Source organism: Bombina bombina, chromosome 1, assembly GCF_027579735.1.
Source record: "Bombina bombina isolate aBomBom1 chromosome 1, aBomBom1.pri, whole genome shotgun sequence".
NCBI classification, from domain to species: domain Eukaryota; kingdom Metazoa; phylum Chordata; class Amphibia; order Anura; family Bombinatoridae; genus Bombina; species Bombina bombina.
The window spans coordinates 192,637,429-192,657,767 of NC_069499.1; the positions used below are offsets into that span (position 1 = coordinate 192,637,429).

The 20,339-nt window shown below is 38.3% G+C and overlaps 1 protein-coding gene across 1 annotated transcript in view; it reads right to left on the bottom strand.

Moving 5' to 3' along the window:
• LOC128645054 (prostaglandin reductase 2) overlaps positions 1–20,339 on the bottom strand; it is a 184,889-nt gene that overhangs the window by 92,550 nt on the left and 72,000 nt on the right. Inside the window, exons 2-3 of the mRNA XM_053697804.1 lie at positions 12,014–12,086; positions 9,114–9,232 (exon numbers count right to left, since the gene is read on the bottom strand). Of these exons, the coding sequence (XP_053553779.1) occupies positions 9,114–9,232; positions 12,014–12,050 (156 nt within the window). The 5' untranslated portion in view covers positions 12,051–12,086. The remainder of the gene's footprint in view (positions 1–9,113; positions 9,233–12,013; positions 12,087–20,339) is intronic.

The window sequence follows — 20,339 nt, forward strand, 5'->3', positions numbered from 1 at the left end:
TGCTATCAAAAAAATGTATCCATGTTTCGCTATGGAGAGATGCAGTCCTGTATGATGCCTCTCCATAGCGTTACATGGGTGGGGAAAAAAATGGTGATTTTGTTTTTTATTAATTTTTTTTAAATTAAAATTAATTTAATTGCCTCCCCTGCCTCCTATGATTGCATGTCCCTGCATTGTGCTCACGCCCATGGAGATATCTAGGAGTCGGCACTGATTTGCTAAAATGCAAGTCTGTCAAAAGAACTGAAATAAAGGGGCAATCTGCAGAGGCTTAGATGCAAGTTAATCACAGAGGTAAAAAGTATATTAATATAACTGTGGGGAATGGGTAATAAAAGGGATTATCTATTTTTTAAAATAATAAAAATTTTGGTGTAGACTGTCCCTTTAAACATAATTATACATATAAAGCATATATCAGACAAAATATTGTTTCTTACATTTATATGATTTAATAAAATTTATATTTTCAGAGTCAATATTGAATGCTACAGAATTTTGTGCCAGTGCTACAGAATTTTGCGGCACAATACAAATAAATGATAACAATAATGTTATCTTGATGTATTTGCAACATCTCTCACAGACTATTAACAGTAAATGCATATTGAATATTGATATTACACTTATTACATTTCAAATAAAATGTGCTGTTTATTTCAGTATTTTAAAAAATGCATCTAAATGAATAGTGTTCATTGGTTATTTATTTCTTTATTTTAAAGTGATTACAGCAGTATTCTCTTCTTAGTCATCTCATTACTGGCCATAAATCCTCTGTGATTATTTGTGTTAAGATGTAACCATCTGCTTTGTTTTTTTTCCATTAGAGATTACACAATCCATATTAAAAACAAATGAGAATGAATGGTTCTGCTCTACAATTGAGATTAATGAATCATCTGTTCTGTAAACGCCAAAGAAATGAGATTTAAAAACTGCAGAATATTAGAATTATCGTAGCTGCATAAATATTTCATATGATGGATATTACTGAAAGCTGTGCTAATTAAACATCTCTCTAATAAATAAGACAATATTTTCAAAAGGAATTTGAAAACACAGATTTTGGAAAATACGGACCTTGACCAGACAAAATGGAGAGTAAATAAATAAATGCATGGCCCTTTAAGAGCTAAACTGGTACTTAGTAATACTACACAACAAACAGATTTATAAAATGTATAGCCTTGGAGTAGATGCTAAGATTGTTAAGTGGGTAGAATGCTGGCTTAAATGGACATTCCGGTTAAAATGTAAATGCACACAGATGAATTACATATTTAAATTGAAACATATTTGCAATATACATGTATTGGCAAAAATTATTCTAGTAAACGTTAGCACTGTTTTAGTGTTAACATTTATCTGTGCACGTGCATGTGAAGCATAGCAATATATTCTCAGTGCATCAGCATTTTAAATACTGAAGCTGCTCAAAGTGCCAGTGGGGCTTGTATCATGTCAGCAATTAACAAATTGAGCTATTACCAGATAGTACACGCTACTTAGGCTCGCAAGTGCTGTGTGGAAAATCCTGGTGCATACTTTAATACACTTTTGAAACAGTTGTAGCTTTTATTCAAAGCATGTTTGCAAATGTTTGTATATTACAAAAATGCTTCTATTCAAAACTAAAATGCATCCATGTGGATTGCAATTTTGGATGGAATATCCCTTTATGGATAGAAGGCAGAGGGTTTCAATTAATGAAGTACATTCAAATAGTGGTGTTCCCCAAGGGTCAGTTCTTGGGGCTGTTTTGTTTAACATGTTCATAAATGATATTGGAAGTGGGCTTAAAGGGACAGAACACACATTTTTTATTTAACTGCATGTAATAGACACTACTATAAAGAATAATATGCACAGATACTGATCTAACAATCCAGTATAAAACCGTTTAAAAACTTACCTAGAAGTTCCCAGTTTAGCACTGTTGATGAGGTTAGCTGGTAACAGAGCAGAAGTTCCAGGAGAGGTTGATCAAATGAACAGTGATATTAAAAAACTAGAGGACTGGTCAAATAAATGGGATCTAAAATGTCATATTACCAAGAGCAAAAGTATGCATATAGTCTCAATGATACATTACTGACTGTAACTAAAGAAGAAAGGGACTTTGGAATTATTATTTCAGATGAATTTAAATTTGGTAGACAATGCAGAAGTGCAGGAAGTAAGGCCAGTCGAATACTTGGCTGCATTGGGTTAGGTATTAGCAGCAGAAATAGCAAGGTTCTACTTCTTATGCCACTTTACAGATCATTAGTTAGGCCACATCTGGAATGCTGTGTACAGTTCTGGAGACCATATATTCAGAAATATATAAATAAACTAGAAACTGTCCAAGAGATGGCTACTAAAATGGTACATGGTCTAAAAGATAAAATGTACAAAGAAAGACTCTACTATCTAAATAGGTATAGTTTAGAGGATATAAGGGAAAGAGGTGACATGATATAAACCTTCAAATATATTAAGGGACTTAATAAAGTGGAAGCTGAAATCATTTTCCACGAAAAAACAAAATCAAATGCCAAAAAAAGGGGTCACAATCTTAAAGGGACATTGAATTTTTCTTTCGTGATTTAGATAGAGAATGCAATTTTAAGCAACTTTCTAAATTACTCCTATTATCAATTTTCTTCATTCTCTTGCTATCTTTATTTGAAAAAGAACAGATCTAAGCTTTGTTCTTGGTTCAGCACTCTGGACAGCAGTTTTTTATTGGTCGATGAATTTATCCACCGATCAGCAAGGACAACCCAGGTTGTTCACCAAAAATAGGCCGGCATCTAAACTTACATTCTTGCATTTCAAATAAAGATACCAAGAGAATAAAGAAAATTTGATAATTGGAGTAAATTAGAAAGTTGCTTAAAATTTCATGCTCTATCTGAATCACGAAAGAAAAAAAATTGGGTACAGTGTCCCTTTAGTTAGAGGGTAGCAGATTCAGGAGAAATGAAAGGTAGCATTTTTTTTACAGAAAGGGTGGTGGATTAATGGAATAAACTTCCAATTGAGGTGGTAAACACAAAAACTGCAATATTTTATTTAACCCCTAATCTGCCGCTCCGTACACCGCCGCAACCTACATTATCCCTATGTACCCCTAATCTGCTGCCCCTAACACCGCCGACCCCTATATTATATTTATTAACCCCTAATCTTCCGCCCCCAACGTCGCCTCCAACTACCTACAATTATTAACCCCTAATCTGCCGACCGGACCTCGCCGCTACTCTAATAAATGTTTTAACCCCTAAAGCTAAGTCTAACCCTAACACCCCCCTAAGTTAAATATAATTTAAATCTAACTAAATAAATTAACTCTTATTAAATAAATTATTCCTATTTAAAGCTAAATACTTACCTGTAAAATAAATCCTAATATAGCTACAATATAAATTATAATTATATTGTAGCTATTTTAGGATTAATATTTATTTTACAGGCAACTTTGTATTTATTTTAACCAGGTACAATAGCTATTAAATAGTTCATAACTATTTAATAGCTACCTAGTTAAAATAATTACAAAACTACATGTAAAATAAATCCTAACCTAAGTTACAATTAAACCTAACACTACACTATCAATAAATTAATTAAATAAAATACCTACAATTATTGACAATTAAACCTAACACTGCACTATCAATAAATTAATTAAATACAATACCTACAAATACAATTAAATAAACTAACTAAAGTACAAAAAATAAAAAAGAACTAAGTTACAAAAATAAAAAATATTTACAAACATTAGAAAAATATTACAACAATTTTAAACTAATTACACCTACTCTAAGCCCCCTAATAAAATAACAAAGCCCCCCAAAATAAAAAAATGCCCTACCCTATTCTAAAATTAAAATAGAAAAGCTCTTTTACCTTACCAGCCCTTAAAAGAGCCTTTTGCGGGGCATGCCCCAAAGAATTCAGCTCTTTTGCCTGGAAAAAAAACCTACAATACCCCCCCAACATTACAACCCACCACCCACATACCCCTAATCTAACCCAAACCCCCCTTAAATAAACCAAACACTAAGCCCCTGAAGATCTTCCTACCTTATCTTCACCACGCCGGGTATCACCGATCCGTCCAGGCTTCGATGTCTTGATCCAAGCCCAAGCGGGGGCTGAAGACGTCCATCCTCCGGCTGAAGTCTTGATCCAAGCCCAAGCAGGGGCTGAAGACGTCCATCCTCCGGCTGAAGTCTTGATCCAAGCGGCGGCTGAAGAAGTTCATCATCGGGCAGAAGTCTTCATCCTATCCGGGCAGAAGAGGAGATCCGGACCGGTAGACATCTTCATCCAAGCGGCATCTTCTATCTTCTTCCATCCGATGACGAGCGGCTCCATCTTCAAGACCTCCGGCGCGGATCCATCCTCTTCTTCCGACGTCCTAAAACAGAATGAAGGTTCCTTTAAGGGACGTCATCCAAGATGGCGTCCCTCGAATTCCGATTGGCTGATAGGATTCTGGAATCAGCCAATTCAATCCAAGTTCAATCCGATCGGCTGATCCAATCAGCCAATCAGATTGAGCTTGCATTCTATTGGCTGTTCGATCAGCCAATAGAATGCGAGCTCAATCTGATTGGCTGATTGGAGCAGCCAATCGGATTGAACTTGAATCTGATTGGCTGATTCCATCAGCCAATCAGAATTTTCCTACCTTAATTCCGATTGGCTGATAGAATCCTATAAGCCAATCGGAATTCGAGGGACGCCATCTTGGATGACATCCCTTAAAGAAACCTTCATTCTGTTTTAGGACGTCGGAAGAAGAGGATGGATCCGCGCCGGAGGTCTTGAAGATGGAGCCGCTCGTCATCGGATGGAAGAAGATAGAAGATGCCGCTTGGATGAAGATGTCTACCGGTCCGGATCTCCTCTTCTGCCCGGATAGGATGAAGACTTCTGCCCGATGATGAACTTCTTCAGCCGCCGCTTGGATCAAGACTTCAGCCGGAGGATGGACGTCTTCAGCCCCTGCTTGGGCTTGGATCAAGACTTCAGCCGGAGGATGGACGTCTTCAGCCCCCGCTTGGGCTTGGATCAAGACATCGGAGCCTGGACGGATCGGTGATACCCGGCGTGGTGAAGATAAGGTAGGAAGATCTTCAGGGGCTTAGTGTTAGGTTTATTTAAGGGGGGTTTGGGTTAGATTAGGGGTATGTGGGTGGTGGGTTGTAATGTTGGGGGGTATTGTATGTTTTTTTCCAGGCAAAAGAGCTGAATTCTTTGGGGCATGACCGCAAAAGGCCCTTTTAAGGGCTGGTAAGGTAAAAGAGCTTTTCTATTTTAATTTTAGAATAGGGTAGGGCATTTTTTTATTTTGGGGGGCTTTGTTATTTTATTAGGGGGCTTAGAGTAGGTGTAATTAGCTTAAAATTGTTGTAATATTTTTCTAATGTTTGTAAATATTTTTTTATTTTTTGTAACTTAGTTCTTTTTTATTTTTTGTACTTTAGTTAGTTTATTTAATTGTATTTATTTGTAGGTATTGTATTTAATTAATTTATTGATAGTGTAGTGTTAGGTTTAATTGTAACTTAGGTTAGGATTTATTTTACAGGTAATTTTGTAATTATTTTAACTAGGTAGCTATTAAATAGTTATGAACTATTTAATAGCTATTGAACCTGGTCAAAATAAATACAAAGTTGCCTGTAAAATAAATATTAATCCTAAAATAGCTACAATATAATTATAATTTATATTGTAGCTATATTAGGATTTATTTTACAGGTAAGTATTTAGCTTTAAATAGGATTAATTTATTTAATAAGAGTTAATTTATTTTGTTAGATTTAAATTATATTTAACTTAGGGGGGTGTTAGGGTTAGACTTAGCTTTAGGGGTTAATACATTTAATAGAGTAGCAGTGAGGTCCGGTCGGCAGAAGAGGGGTTAATACTTGAAGTTAGGTGTCGGCGATGTTAGGGAGGGCAGATTAGGGGTTAATACTATTTATTATAGTGTTATTGAGGCGGGAGTGAGGCGGATTAGGGGTTAATAACTTTATTATAGTAGCGGTGAGGTCCGGTCGGCAGATTAGGGGGTTAATAATTGTAGGTAGGTAGCGGCGATGTTGGGGGGGCAGATTAGGGGTTAATAAATATAATATGGGATCGGCGGTGTTAGGGGCAGCAGATTAGGGGTACATAGGGATAATGTAGGTGGCGGTGGTGTGCGGTCGGCAGATTAGGGGTTAAAAAAATTTAATAGAGTGGCGGCGATGTGGGGGGACCTCGGTTTAGGGGTACATAGGTAGTTTATGGGTGTTAGTGTACTTTAGAGCACAGTAGTTAAGAGCTTTATGAACCGGCGTTAGCCCAGAAAGCTCTTAACTCCTGGCTTTTCTCTGCGGCTGGAGTTTTATCGTTAGATTTCTAACGCTCACTTCAGCCACGAATCTAAATACCAGCGTTAGAAAGATCCCATTGAAAAGATAGGATACGCAAATGGCGTAGGGGGATCTGCGGTATGGAAAAGTCGCGGCTGCAAAGTGAGCGTTAGACCCTTTCCTGACTGACTCTAAATACCAGCGGTAGCCCAAAACCAGCGTTAGGAGCCTCTAAAGCTGATTTTGACGGCTAAAGCCAAACTCTAAATCTAGGCGTTTGTGTTTACCACCACCAAATGGAAGTTTATTCCATGAATCCACCACCCTTGCTGTAAAGAAATGCTTCCTCAAATTTTATGCGATTCAAAAAGAAAATACAATTTAAAAAAAAAAAAAAAAGTTTCCAATTTACATGGCAGGAAATAGTGCTGCCATCTTGTACTCTTGCAAATAGATAGCATTCTTGCAAAACTGATGCAATATAGTGCTCCAGACACGTGCACGCTCCTGAGCCTATATCCCTGCTTTTCAACAAGATATACCAAGAGAATGAAGAAAATGTGATAATAGGATTACATTAGAAAGCTAATTTTAGGTTTTATGTCCCTTTAAGGTCCTGGGTTACAACAAAGCCTTTTTTGGTTATCAAAAATGGAGATAGGATCTGTCTTGGAATAGAAGCATTATAGTACCTTAAAGGGACACTGAACCCAAATTTCTTTCTTTCATGATTCAGATAGAGCATGAAATTTTAAGCAACTTTCTAATTTACTCCTATTATCAATTCTCCTATTATCAATTTGTCTTTGTTCTCTTGCTATCTTTATTTTAAAAGCAGAATATAAACCTTGGAAGCCAGCCCATTTTAGGTTCAGCACCATGGATAGTGCTTGATTATTGCAGGCTTACATTTACCTACCAATAAGCAAGCATAACCCAGGTTCTAAACCAAAAATGGGCCGGCTCCTATGCATCACATTCCTGCTTTTTAAATAAAGATAGCAAGAGAACGAAGAAAAATTCATAATAGGCGTAAATTAGAAAGTTGCTTAAAATTGCATGCTCTATCTGAATCATGAAAGAAAAAATTTGGGTTTAGTGTCCCTTTAACCCTAAAATCTTTTGTTAGAAATATACTATCCAGGTCATTAAATATCCAATTACTATGTTACCATACAAGTCAAATTATATATTTCCCAGCATTTTACAAGCAAACCCCACTGTGAGATCAGAACAGTGGTTTCCGTCTGGATGAAATTGTTAAAAACAAAATATCTTTCTAAAAAAGAGCAAACATAATCACTAAATTCATAGATATCATATGTGTCAAATCATTATGGCTGATTAAATAAAGAATTGCTACATATTTTGTAAAATAGTGATTTAAGGAATTTAGCACTGGCACACAATTATGGAAATCTTTTATGGAAATCTATTAATTAGGAAAGCTAGATAAGTTGCCCTTGCCCTCTTCTGAATGAGAACATTTTCTCAACCAAATAAGAGGAGGGGGAGTGGTCAATTATGAGAGTGAGTCATTTCCTTTTCCTGATTACATGACCATCGCTAGCATAAATATGGTTTCTTTTTCCTATGCTCTTCAGTGTACGGTAGAAATATTTTGTTGCTTTATTCTTTGTAATTTAAAAGACCAAGAAGCATAGAAACAGAGAATTTAACAGTAGATAAGAACCAAAAAGCCCCATCAAGTCTACACATATTGTAAGTTACTTTTTTCGTAGAATAGACTTATGCTTGTCCCAGCCATTTTTTAACTCTTTTACAGTCCTGGTGTTTACCACCTCTATTGGAAGTTTATTCCACGGGTCCGAATTATCAAGTTCCAAATGGAGCTTGATGCCCCTGGCTCGCCGGAAACAGTAGTTATGAAGTAGCGGTCAAAAGACCGCTGCTTCATAACTTGTCCGCTGCCTCTGAAGCTGCGGTCTTCAATCCGCCCGATCCTATACGATCGGGTTGATTGTCACCCCATGTTAGCGGCCAATTCTGCAGGGGGCGGCATTGCACAAGCAGTTCACCAGAATCAATGTGCGGCGGACATGATACGCTACATCGTATCATGTCCGTCCGCACTTTAGTAATTCGGCCCCCACAAATCAACCACCCTTTCTGTAAAAACATAAAACTGCTTCCTAACATTTCTCCTGAATCTGCTACCCACTAACTAAGGATTGTGACCCCTTGTTTTCTTTGTTTGTGTAAAATGCTTTCAGCTTCCACTTTCCTAAGTCCCTTCATATATTTGAAGGTTTCTATCATGTCACCTCTTTCCCATCCCTCCTCTAAACTATAAGCAGCTAATGGCTAAGATCTAGGAGCAAAAAATAACAAAGAAATGGTGCACTAGTGAGGCGATTATTTTCTCCAAGACATGCTCTGGCTAAGCATCCTTCTTGGTGTTGGTGTCATAATAAGTACCTTAGGGTGAGAGTCAATTAGGGTGAGTGGTGACCAACAAGTGAAGGGTCTAGTCCAAAAGTACAGCACATGCATTATTTTGCACAGCACTTAAGACTTTAAATGTTGTGGCATGTTCTTAGTTGTTGCAACAACTATGGAGCTATGGTGTGCAAAACAGATGAGGTTAATTGTGTTAAGGGGTTTTGTCATTGAGGAAATTAATTGCACAGAGTGGTTGGAGCCACTGTGAAATAGACAACAGCGTGGAATCTAAATTAAATGTTTTGCAAAGTGTAATATTGTTTTAGACAAAAAAAACATGCTTACCAGATAAGGATCAACAGAAATATACAAGGTTCGAGCTAGGACCTGTCCTTCTTTGAGATCCTCTGTGAGATCCAATTCCTCCAGTCGGAAATTTTCATCCACTGGTATGCCATCATTTCCTGAAACATAGCACAAATTATAACTCAGTAGCTCCACACTAAAGTGTTAAAGACTTTTCATTGTCCCAAAACTGGTATTTTTTAGAATGCCCTATAATTGAATTTAATGTTCATCAGTTGAATTGGAATCATAATAGAAATCCTTTATGACAGATCATTTTCTTGAGACACTGGAGACAGAGCACAAAGGTTATTTTCCCTCTGGATATATATATATATATATATATATATATATATATATATATATATATATATATATATACACACACACACACACACACCTTAATTGGATCCTTATTGAAATGAAGAACCCCCTAAAGGGGCGGGACAGAAACAAGTCATGCCCACATAGACCCAATTATAAGTGAGCCCCTAACAAACTCCCCCCATTACTAGTTTTCTGTCAAGGTATAGACGGGAAGCTGGCTCCTTCCTTTACCGGATTGTTTTGGGCTGCAGAGAGTGCCGTTCCTTATGTGGTGCGAGTTTCTGCTTCTTCAGTGTCCACCGACATTTAGAGATGTACCCTGTCCTTGCAAATCTTTTATTTGCTGTTTGCAACCTGATTGTGGTGCCTCTTTTTGCACAGATGTGCTATTTGGTTGTGTGTCCCAGTGATGTCAGCTTGTGGGTTGCACGCTGATAAATCATGTCTGTGTCTTCATGAGCACCATCATCTTTGTTGGGGCTATATTTAACCCCTTAAAGGGTACGTCACATCATTTATCCCTTAAGGACCGGGCAGTACCCTGTATTGCACTGATGTCCTGGGCTCTTTCTGCGGCAATCTTGCTGACAGCAGTGAGGTTGCACTATGTCTGCATGCCCCACGAGTGGGGCAGTGTAGAAATAGTAGTGCAGAAGATAACTGATGCAGAGTGTCCCTCTCTGCATCAGGTTGCGGTGGTGGCAACCATTAGTGGTGTTGGAGGGTTAGGAGGGAGGCAGGTGGATAGCCCATTGCTGGAGGGGTGGGAGGTAGCTGGCGGGACTGCTAAACTGCAGAAAAGTGTTTAATGGAGGGAGGGATCTGCTACACTACAGAAAATAAGTTGTGAGAGGGGTGCCCCCTTAAATGATCACTTAGAGTGGGGGGGGAGGTGTGGTGGGCTGCTACACTACAGATTTTTTTATAATTAAAAACAAAAAAAAAAGGGAGGTAAAACTGGGTACTGGCAGGCAGCTGCCAATACCTAAGAAAGCAGACACTAGTTAGAGTGGGTTGGTTAGAGAGCTGTTTGTGAGAAATCAGGGATGTGGGAGGGTAAGGGGGGACCCTATACTGCAGGGGAAAAATTAATTTAATTTAAAAAAAAATTGCCCTCATAAACCCTCAGAGTGCGGAGTAACCGCATCAAACATATACTATATATGATGCACTGTAATTCCCCCATCTTCACTATCTTTTTTGCCTCTGCCTGGTGGGTTCAAGGGGGGCAAAGGTTCTCTTGGGGTGGATTCCAGAGGATTGGCAGGGTGCCATCCTTGAACCCCCCTCAGACAGAGGCAAAACAAATAGTTAGCAGCTCAGCTATCCAGAGAATCTGTATGTGTTGTCTGCAGAGATGAAGAAACCCCAAGTAACCCTAAACATCTAATACCTGTCTATAGTACTTGGAAAATAACAGATATTTCTTATCATCTAATTTATCCATTACAAATAAAGATTATTAGCAGGAATAAGGAAAGAAACTACTGTTCGAATGGATAAAAAAATAAACATTTATTGGAAGTATTCTATAAATATTATTTTTTATCTATTCGAGGGGTGGTTTCTGTCCTTATTCCTGAATTTATCTAACCGACCTACCACGCTCACTAGTCTGCTGCTACCACAATAGGATTGGTCTACAGACACACACACCCAGGAATACGTCATCAACGGATGTATCGTGGAAACCGGGAGCAACAAGCCTGCGTGACGGGTTCAGCGGACAGCGTGGAAGCACCAAGTGTGCAAGAAGGATTTCGGTGTCCAGCTGCAGATTTGAGAGACCCTTCCTGATGCCAATGAAAGGTGGAATGGATGTATGTGTTTGCCTATTAAGGCATCTCATATAATTTGAGGATTGTTAATAGCGTGAGTTGGCTTTAATTACTCTGTTGCCAGGCAAGCTAAGGCTGCAAGCAGGGTAGAAAAACTCTACAAGGCGCACACTTTGACTATCTACTCCTAAATAATACCCACTTTGATGAAGTACACATACATTATCCATAAAGGGGTTAACAGAAGTGTGTGAACTACAAGGAAAATTTACCAATCCTATCTAAGAAGAACTTTACAACAGTACCAATTTTTTATTATAACCCAACATATTTTCTGAACTTTTGTAAATATTATTAGCTACAGAGAGAAAAATATGCAGTAAAAATGATCAGTTGCTGCTCTCCCATAGCGTTTCATTTGTTTCACATCGTATCCTGATGACGAAATTTATTAAATCAATAAATGCATTTTCCGATGTTGTCTCAGATTCATACCTTGTCCATAGCTGTGTGTTGTATTTGGATATAAAATACTGTTAAATATTCAAATAACTTTTGTCATTTTAATATAAATTAATTATATTCCACTTTATCTATTCCATCCTGATAAAAAATACGTAACAGAATTCATGTCTAAAATTAGTAAATTGTGATTGTGTAATCAGGATAAGATTTTAAACTAAAGTAATCAGCACCAGTTTAATCAGCACATGATGTCTGATATATATGATGGTAGAAATATATCGACAATGAAGAAAGAAAAAGAAAAAGAAAAAGAAAAAAAAAAAAACTTACCAGGTCTAGAGGCCAAAACAAATCTCTTTATCCTCATTCTAACAGTAAACACTTCCTAGATGATTCAGGAACCCTGAAGAAAAAAATTAAAAAGGAAAGTCACAAAGGAGGCAAAAATAAATAAAAATATAAATTAAATATTTAAAAATGGAAATATTTAACACTTCCAGTGTTTAGCCCTTATGCAGAAGAAATGTTAGTCTTTTGCTTTCATTTCATTTAAAAAGCGACAGTGTACACCAACATTTTTATTGTTTACGAAGATAGATAACGCCTTTACTATCCATTCCTCAGCTTTGCACAACCTTATCTTATGCATTTGTATAGCTTTTCCCAGCCAGACAGGGCTAGTTCATGTGTTATTTATGGGTCAGCACCGATTTTCTATCTAAAATACAAGTCTGTAAATAACCCTGAGAGGCTTAGATACAAGGTAATCACAGAGGTATAATGTATATATTTTTTTTTGTTTAAATAATTTTTATTGAGGTTTACGGTGAAAGGACATACATGTACAGATACAGGTGAAACTGCTACATAATAACAAGAAGCAATATCATACAGAAGCATAATTGTAACATATAGCTCAGTAACTATTAACGTCAAGTGAATAATAACAATAGTATGTCATACAGAAAGTTCCAAGGCTAAACAAACCTCACACATTTTTTGTTTTATACGTATCACATCGGTTCATCAACAGTCAATAAGCAATATTATATGGTGTAGACATAGTTTGTCGAGTTATATATCAATATCAAGCGAGAGATAGAGCGACTCAACAAATATATAACATATATTAAGAGAAAAGGAAGGAGGGAGAAGAGGGAGAAAAAAAAAAGAGAGGGGGGGAAAGGGAGGGGAGAGGAAAAGGGGAGAAGGGGAGAGGGAGGGGCAATGACTTCTTACCTCAAACTCCAGATGCCATTATAGTTCTAGGTCTCTACAGGGGGACCCACCGGCGGCCAGCACCCACTCCCCTCTAGGTGGTACTACCAAGAATCCCAATATATAGAGCATTTCTAACACACGATAATCTCCCCCTCTAGGCATTGTCGCCAGGCTTCCCAACACAAACAATGAATCGTGATTTTGTTGTTAGCTGCAAACATCGCACATTCCATAGTTTCAATATCTGCCATTGTGGACGTAATCTGACTCCATCTCGGGCCCTTAGATTGGAGCCATGCCTTAGCGATATGCAGCTTAACAGACATGAAAATATATATACACAGAAATTTTAAGTGTCGAGGCATCTTGTCAGAGAATAAATGAAACAGTGCTGCAGCTGGACGATTAGATTCCACCAAACCTAGTTTGGTGCAGTAATAAAATGCCCTGGTCCAAATTCTCTGAATCTTGGGACACTCCCACCACATATGGGCTGGGGATCCCACTCTGCCACATCCCCTCCAACACATAGAGGAATTTGTTTTGGAGATCTGAAATAGGCGTAAGGGAGTGTAATGCCATTGTGTCAAAATCTTAAAATAGAGTTAAAAATAGGTAATGCTATGAACCGCACTCTTAGTTAGTAAGGTTGCAGACCTCCATGCCTCTTCAGGAGCGTTGAAGTGCAGAGCGCCCTCCCAATGCGTGATATAAAAAGACTTATTGAATATAGGTGCCTGTATGAGGGCGGAATAGGCAAGAGAGAACACCCTCGGGGCGAGATATCTTGCATCCCAAAGCTTTTCCCACAAAATTCGGGATCTTAGAGGTCCTGAGGTAAAGCCCCAAGCACGCAAAAAGTTTCGTAGTCGAAAGAACTCAAAGCTCATTAGAGGTGAGGGGGAGAATCTGCTTTGAAATAGGGTGACTGAGAGCAAACCCGTATCCGAGAACAAATCCCTTACAGTCTGGATCTCTAGTGCTTCCCACTCCAGAGGATGTGGGTCTGCTAAGGCCCCCAGTAAGCCTATGATAGAGTGGGTTGGGGAGGGATGTGGAGCAATTCCATTCCTATGATGAATTTTATCCCAAAACTTCAGGTTAGAGGCTATGATGTAGTTTAAACTTAACTCTGGTTTCCTGGAGTGTCTTGGAATCCAAATTAGATCTCGCAGACTAAGTCCCTTTGGTAGGGACGCCTGCTCAATTACTGCCCACCTACTCTCGGAAGACTCCAAACCCCAAACTGTAATATGGGCTAACCTGGATGCTTCATGATAAACCGCTATATTAGGAGCTGCCGCTCCGCCAGCTAATACTGGATAGGACATAATTTTCATCGCCACTCTAGGACGCTTTTTCTTCCAAATAAAATTGTTGCACAACCGCTGGAACTGTGAAATGATGCTCTTAGGTATAGGGAGAGGAAGACACCGGAAAAGATATGTTAATTTTGGTAAGAGGTTCATTTTAATAGCAGCTATCCTGCCCCACCAGGAAATATTGGGCGAATCCCATTTTACTAAATATTCTTTAAACTTACGTAATAGGGGGTGAAAATTAGATGATATAATAGTAGAGATATTGTGCGATAGATAAACCCCCAGATGTTTTAGCTGCGTAGAGGACCAGACAAAAGGGAACTGTCGTTTTAATGCCCGAAGGTCTAAATTGGAGATATTTAAAGTGAATGCTTCAGTTTTAGGGTAATTAAGTTTGTACATGCTAATGTTCGAAAATGTTTCTAGTAAATCGAATAATTTCGGTAAGGATTCCAGCGGATCGGTGACCAAGACAGCTAGGTCGTCCACAAACAGAACTACCTTTTGGGTAGTATCATGTAGTGTAATCCCCTTTATCTCAGCGGACCCTCTAATGGCTTCCGCAAGCAGCTCCATCATAAGGGCGAAAAGCAAGGGGGATAACGGACACCCTTGCCGGGTTCCGTTCGTGATTTTGAATTCAGGGGACAAAAACCCTAGGCCTCTCACTCGGGCTGAAGGATTAGAATATAACGCAAAGATTTTAGTGCAGATAGAGGATGTAAACCCAAGATGCATCAGTACCTCTCTCATATATAGCAAGTCGACTCGGTCAAACGCCTTTTCAGCATCAAGCGACACCGCGGCGCATGGCAGACCGAGCCGACCTACTTAAAATAATATATTCAACAATCTTCTAATATTATCGGGGCTTTGTCGCCCTAATGTGAAACCCACTTGGTCCGGGGTCACTAGGCATGGGATCATCCTATTAAGACGCTTAGCCAAGATCTTGGCATACAACTTTGCGTCTAGATTTAGAAGAGAGATTGGCCTAAAATTGGGGCAAGCGTCCGGGGATTTCCCAGGCTTAGGTAGAGTTACAATGGATGCCTGGAGGAATTCATTTGGAAAGTAACCCAATTGTTCCGCTGAGTTAAACACGCGTGTGAGAAGAGGGGTTAAGCAAGCACTAAAAGTTTTGTAGAAGAAATCGGAGTATCCATCCGGACCAGGGGATTTCCGAGGTTTGAGAGATAGAATAGCATCTTTAACTTCCTCGGTGGACATTGGAGCTTCCAAGGATGCAACATGCTCCGCGGAAAGTTTTGGTAGGGATAGATTAGATAGAAACAATCTAATATCTTCAACTCTGGAGGGTGCATGACCCCCCAAAATTTGCAAATTGTACAGTTGTGCATAATATCTGGCAAATTACAACCCTATATCATTAGGATTAGCCAGTTTGCGATTATCAGTGATCAGGTAAGGAATTCTGGCCTGGGCTGTTCTCTCACGCAACTTCCTTGCTAACAGATAGTCAGGCTTATTCCCCTTAAGATAGAATAGCTTCTTATTCTCACGTAATCTATTCTGGACTCTCTGGTTTTCTAGCATTCTAAGATGTTGCTGCACTGAAGAGATTCTTGGTAAAAGGGTGGGGTCTAGGGTTAGCTCGTGTAAGTCTTTCAAGGACCATAACTCCATATGCAGGTGGGCCAAAGATATTGAAGATTCCCGTCGAGTTTGAGCCTGGAGTTTAATGAACAGACCTCGCAAGAATGCTTTAAGAGCTCCCCATAAGAGGAAATTATCAACATCTCCTGTATCATTTAATTCAAGAAATGATGCAATCTCAGACTCGAACTTCTCGATCTGCCCCGGAACCGACAGCACCAAATCAATTAGGCGCCAAGGAGGTCTAGAGGACGGTTCAGCCACTCCGTTCAAACAGATAGACACTGGATTATGGTCAGACCAAGTTACCTCTCCGATGGATGACCCTCCTATCCTATCTAAAAGCCAGGGGTTGCTGAAAAAGAAATCGATTCTAGAGTAGGAATCATGAACCGGGGAGTAATAAAAGTGTAATCTCTATTGGTGGAATTAAAGGAACGCCACACATCAAAAAGTTTAGCCTGGGTCAGAAGGGTAAAGAATTTTTGGGATGTGTCTATGGTAGCCTTGTCTATAGGCCTATTGTGGGATACTCTCTTATCCACCGCTGGGTCTATGACAATATTGAAATCACCAGCGAGTAGTAAAAGGCTTCTCTTTACTTTGTCCAAGCGAGTTAAAAACTTCTTAAGATGTCTAATTTGAGATGAATTTGGGCCATAATAAGAAGCTAATGAGGTATAATGTATATTAATATATTAATTGTGGAATGAGCAATAAAAGGATTATCTATCTTTTAAATAAAAAAAAAAATTGGCATAGACTATCCCTTTAAATATCAATTTCTGAGGGGTTATTTTTTTTTAGTTACTCACATAGGGTACTTGGAAATATATCCATGTCATACTAAGAGCACAAACCATGATTCAAATATATCAAAACAAAAACCCCTTTGAAAACAGACACTAACTCATGACCGCAGAAGTCACATGGGATCAACCATGCCTATTGGCTTTTGGCATTATTTTAGGTGCAAAATGATCATTTAATGAACAAGTGTTTTTGCACCTAGAATGACATAATGGAAATCACTTCACATTTAGTACCCCACTTAAACCATGTGTCTCACAAATATTATCCTAGACTGCCTCGATTTCTGGAAAACCATAGCTTTTAATTTAGCAGATATATTAAATTATAAAAATTAGTTATATATTATTAGCTGATAAAATGAATAATATAATGATAGCTGATCAAACTACTACTTTAACTTTATTTAACCCCTTCGTGACCAGTCCACTTTTCCATTTGTTGATGACCATTTGGGACCAGGGCTATTTTTACATTTCTGCGTTGTTTGTGTTTAGCTGTAATTTTCCTCTTACTCATTTACTGTACCCACACATATTATATACCGTTTTCTTGCAATTAAATGGACTTTCTAAAGATGCTATTTCCAAACCATTTTTTTTTTTCAAAATTAGCGATAGTTACATTGTAACAGTGATATCTGTCAGGAATACCTTAATAACCCTTTCCATGTATATATTTTTTTAAAAGACAACCTAAGGTATTAACTGGGGTATTTTGACTCTTTTCATGCAGACATTTTACCACCAATTGATGCCAAAGTTTGAAAACAAAACAAAAAAGTGGTGATTTTTATTTTACAAAATAGCAATGTAAGAATACATGTACTGAGAACGTTAAGAGTTACGGCCAAATAACACCCCAATATGTGTTCAACAATATCTCCTGAGTACAGAGATACCACCCATGTATAGGTGTGTCAGGTTCTGTGGGAGCTAAAAGGCATTATTTTTAGGGGGCGCATTCCAGTTTTCCAATTTGGAATTTTCACATCTGTCATCATGCACCCATGTCCTATTTGGGACATTTCTGAAGCCGGCCATTGTAATTTACCCCCATCAAATATATATTTTTGAAAAGTAGACACCTTAGGGTAATAGAAAGTCTGGTATTTTAACACTTTCCATGCACTAAATAAACCAGCAGTCTTTGTCAAACTTTTGGGTAGTCATTTTTTGTGTTATTTTTCACACACATTGTACTTTAGGCATTGATTCTCAGCTCTTGTTATGTGTTACTGCCAAAGAAGACCCCAATATGTGTTCACCAACATCTCCTGAGTACAGTGATACCACCTATGCCTAGGTTTGTTGGCTTGTTTGGGGGGTGAAATGCCAAACGTCTGTCATGTGTTTGTGATTTTGTTTCACATTCAACATATCTTCTTTGCCTATCGTCTTTTTGGGGGCCTTTTTACATACCAATGTGAAACCCACTTGGTCCGGGGTCACTAGGCATGGGATCATCCTATTAAGATGCTTAGCCAAGATATTGGCATACAACTTTGCATCTAGATTTAGAAGAGAGATTGGCCTAAAATTGGGGCAAGCGTTCAGGGATTTCCCAGGCTTAGGTAGAGTTACAATGGATGCCTGGAGGAATTCATTCGGAAAGTAACCCAATTGTTCCGCTGAGTTAAACACGCGTGTGAGAAGAGGGGTTAAGCAAGCACTAAAAGTTTTGTAGAAGAAATCGGAGTATCCATCCGGACCAGGGGATTTCCGAGGTTTGAGAGATAGAATAGCATCTTTAACTTCCTCGGTGGACATTGGAGCTTCCAAGGATGCAACATGCTCCGCGGAAAGTTTTGGTAGGGATAGATTAGATAGAAACAATCTAATATCTTCAACTCTGGAGGGTGCATGACCCCCCAAAATTTGCAAATTGTACAGTTGTGCATAATATCTGGCAAATTCCAACCCTATATCATTAGGATTAGCCAGTTTGCGATTATCAGTGATCAGGTAAGGAATTCTGGCCTGGGCTGTTCTCTCACGCAACTTCCTTGATAACAGATAGTCAGGCTTATTCCCCTTAAGATAGAATAGCTTCTTATTCTCACGTAATCTATTCTGGACTCTCTGGTTTTCTAGCATTCTAAGATGTTGCTGCACTGAAGAGATTCTTGGTAAAAGGGTGGGGTCTAGGGTTAGCTCGTGTAAGTCTTTCAAGGACCTTAACTCCATATGCAGGTGGGCCAAAAATATTGAAGATTCCCGTCGAGTTTGAGCCTGGAGTTTAATGAACAGACCTCGCAAGAATGCTTTAAGAGCTCCCCATAAGAGGAAATTATCAACATCTCCTGTATCATTTAATTCAAGAAATGATGCAATCTCAGACTCGAACTTCTCGATCTGCCCCGGAACCGACAGCAACGAATCAATTAGGCGCCAAGGAGGTCTAGAGGACGGTTCAGCCACTCCGTTCAAACAGATAGACACTGGATTATGGTCAGACCAAGTTACCTCTCCGATGGATGACCCTCCTATCCTATCTAAAAGCCAGGGGTTGCTGAAAAAGAAATCGATTCTAGAGTAGGAATCATGAACCGGGGAGTAATAAAAGTGTAATCTCTATTGGTGGAATTAAAGGAACGCCACACATCAAAAAGGTTAGCCTGGGTCAGAAGGGTAAAGAATTTTTGGGATGTGTCTATGGTAGCCTTGTCTATAGGCCTATTGTGGGATACTCTCTTATCCACCGCTGGGTCTATGACCATATTGAAATCACCAGCGAGTAGTAAAAGGCCTCTCTTTACTTTGTCCAAGCGAGTTAAAAACTTCTTAAGATGTCTAATTTGAGATGAATTTGGGCCACAATAAGAAGCTAATGAGGTATAATGTATATTAATATATTAATTGTGGAATGAGCAATAAAAGGATTATCTATCTTTTAAAATAAAAAATAAAAATTGGCATAGACTATCCCTTTAAATATCAATTTCTGAGGGGTTATTTTTTTTTAGTTACTCACATAGGGTACTTGGAAATATATCCATGTCATACTAAGAGCACAAACCATGATTCAAATATATCAAAACAAAAACCCCTTTGAAAACAGACACTAACTCATGACCGCAGAAGTCACATGGGATCAACCATGCCTATTGGCTTTTGGCATTATTTTAGGTGCAAAATGATCATTTAATGAACAAGTGTTTTTGCACCTAGAATGACATAATGGAAATCACTTCACATTTAGTACCCCACTTAAACCATGTGTCTCACAAATATTATCCTAGACTGCCTCGATTTCTGGAAAACCATAGCTTTTAATTTAGCAGATATATTAAATTATAAAAATTAGTTATATATTATTAGCTGATAAAATGAATAATATAATGATAGCTGATCAAACTACTACTTTAACTTTATTTAACCCCTTCGTGACCAGTCCACTTTTCCATTTGTTGATGACCATTTGGGACCAGGGCTATTTTTACATTTCTGCGTTGTTTGTGTTTAGCTGTAATTTTCCTCTTACTCATTTACTGTACCCACACATATTATATACCGTTTTCTTGCCATTAAATGGACTTTCTAAAGATGCTATTATTTTCATCATATCTTATAATTTACTATAAAAAATATTTATAAAATATGATGAAAAAAAAAAAAAAAAAAAAAAACACACACCTTTTCTAACTTTAACCCCCAAAATCTGTTACACATCTACAACTACCATAA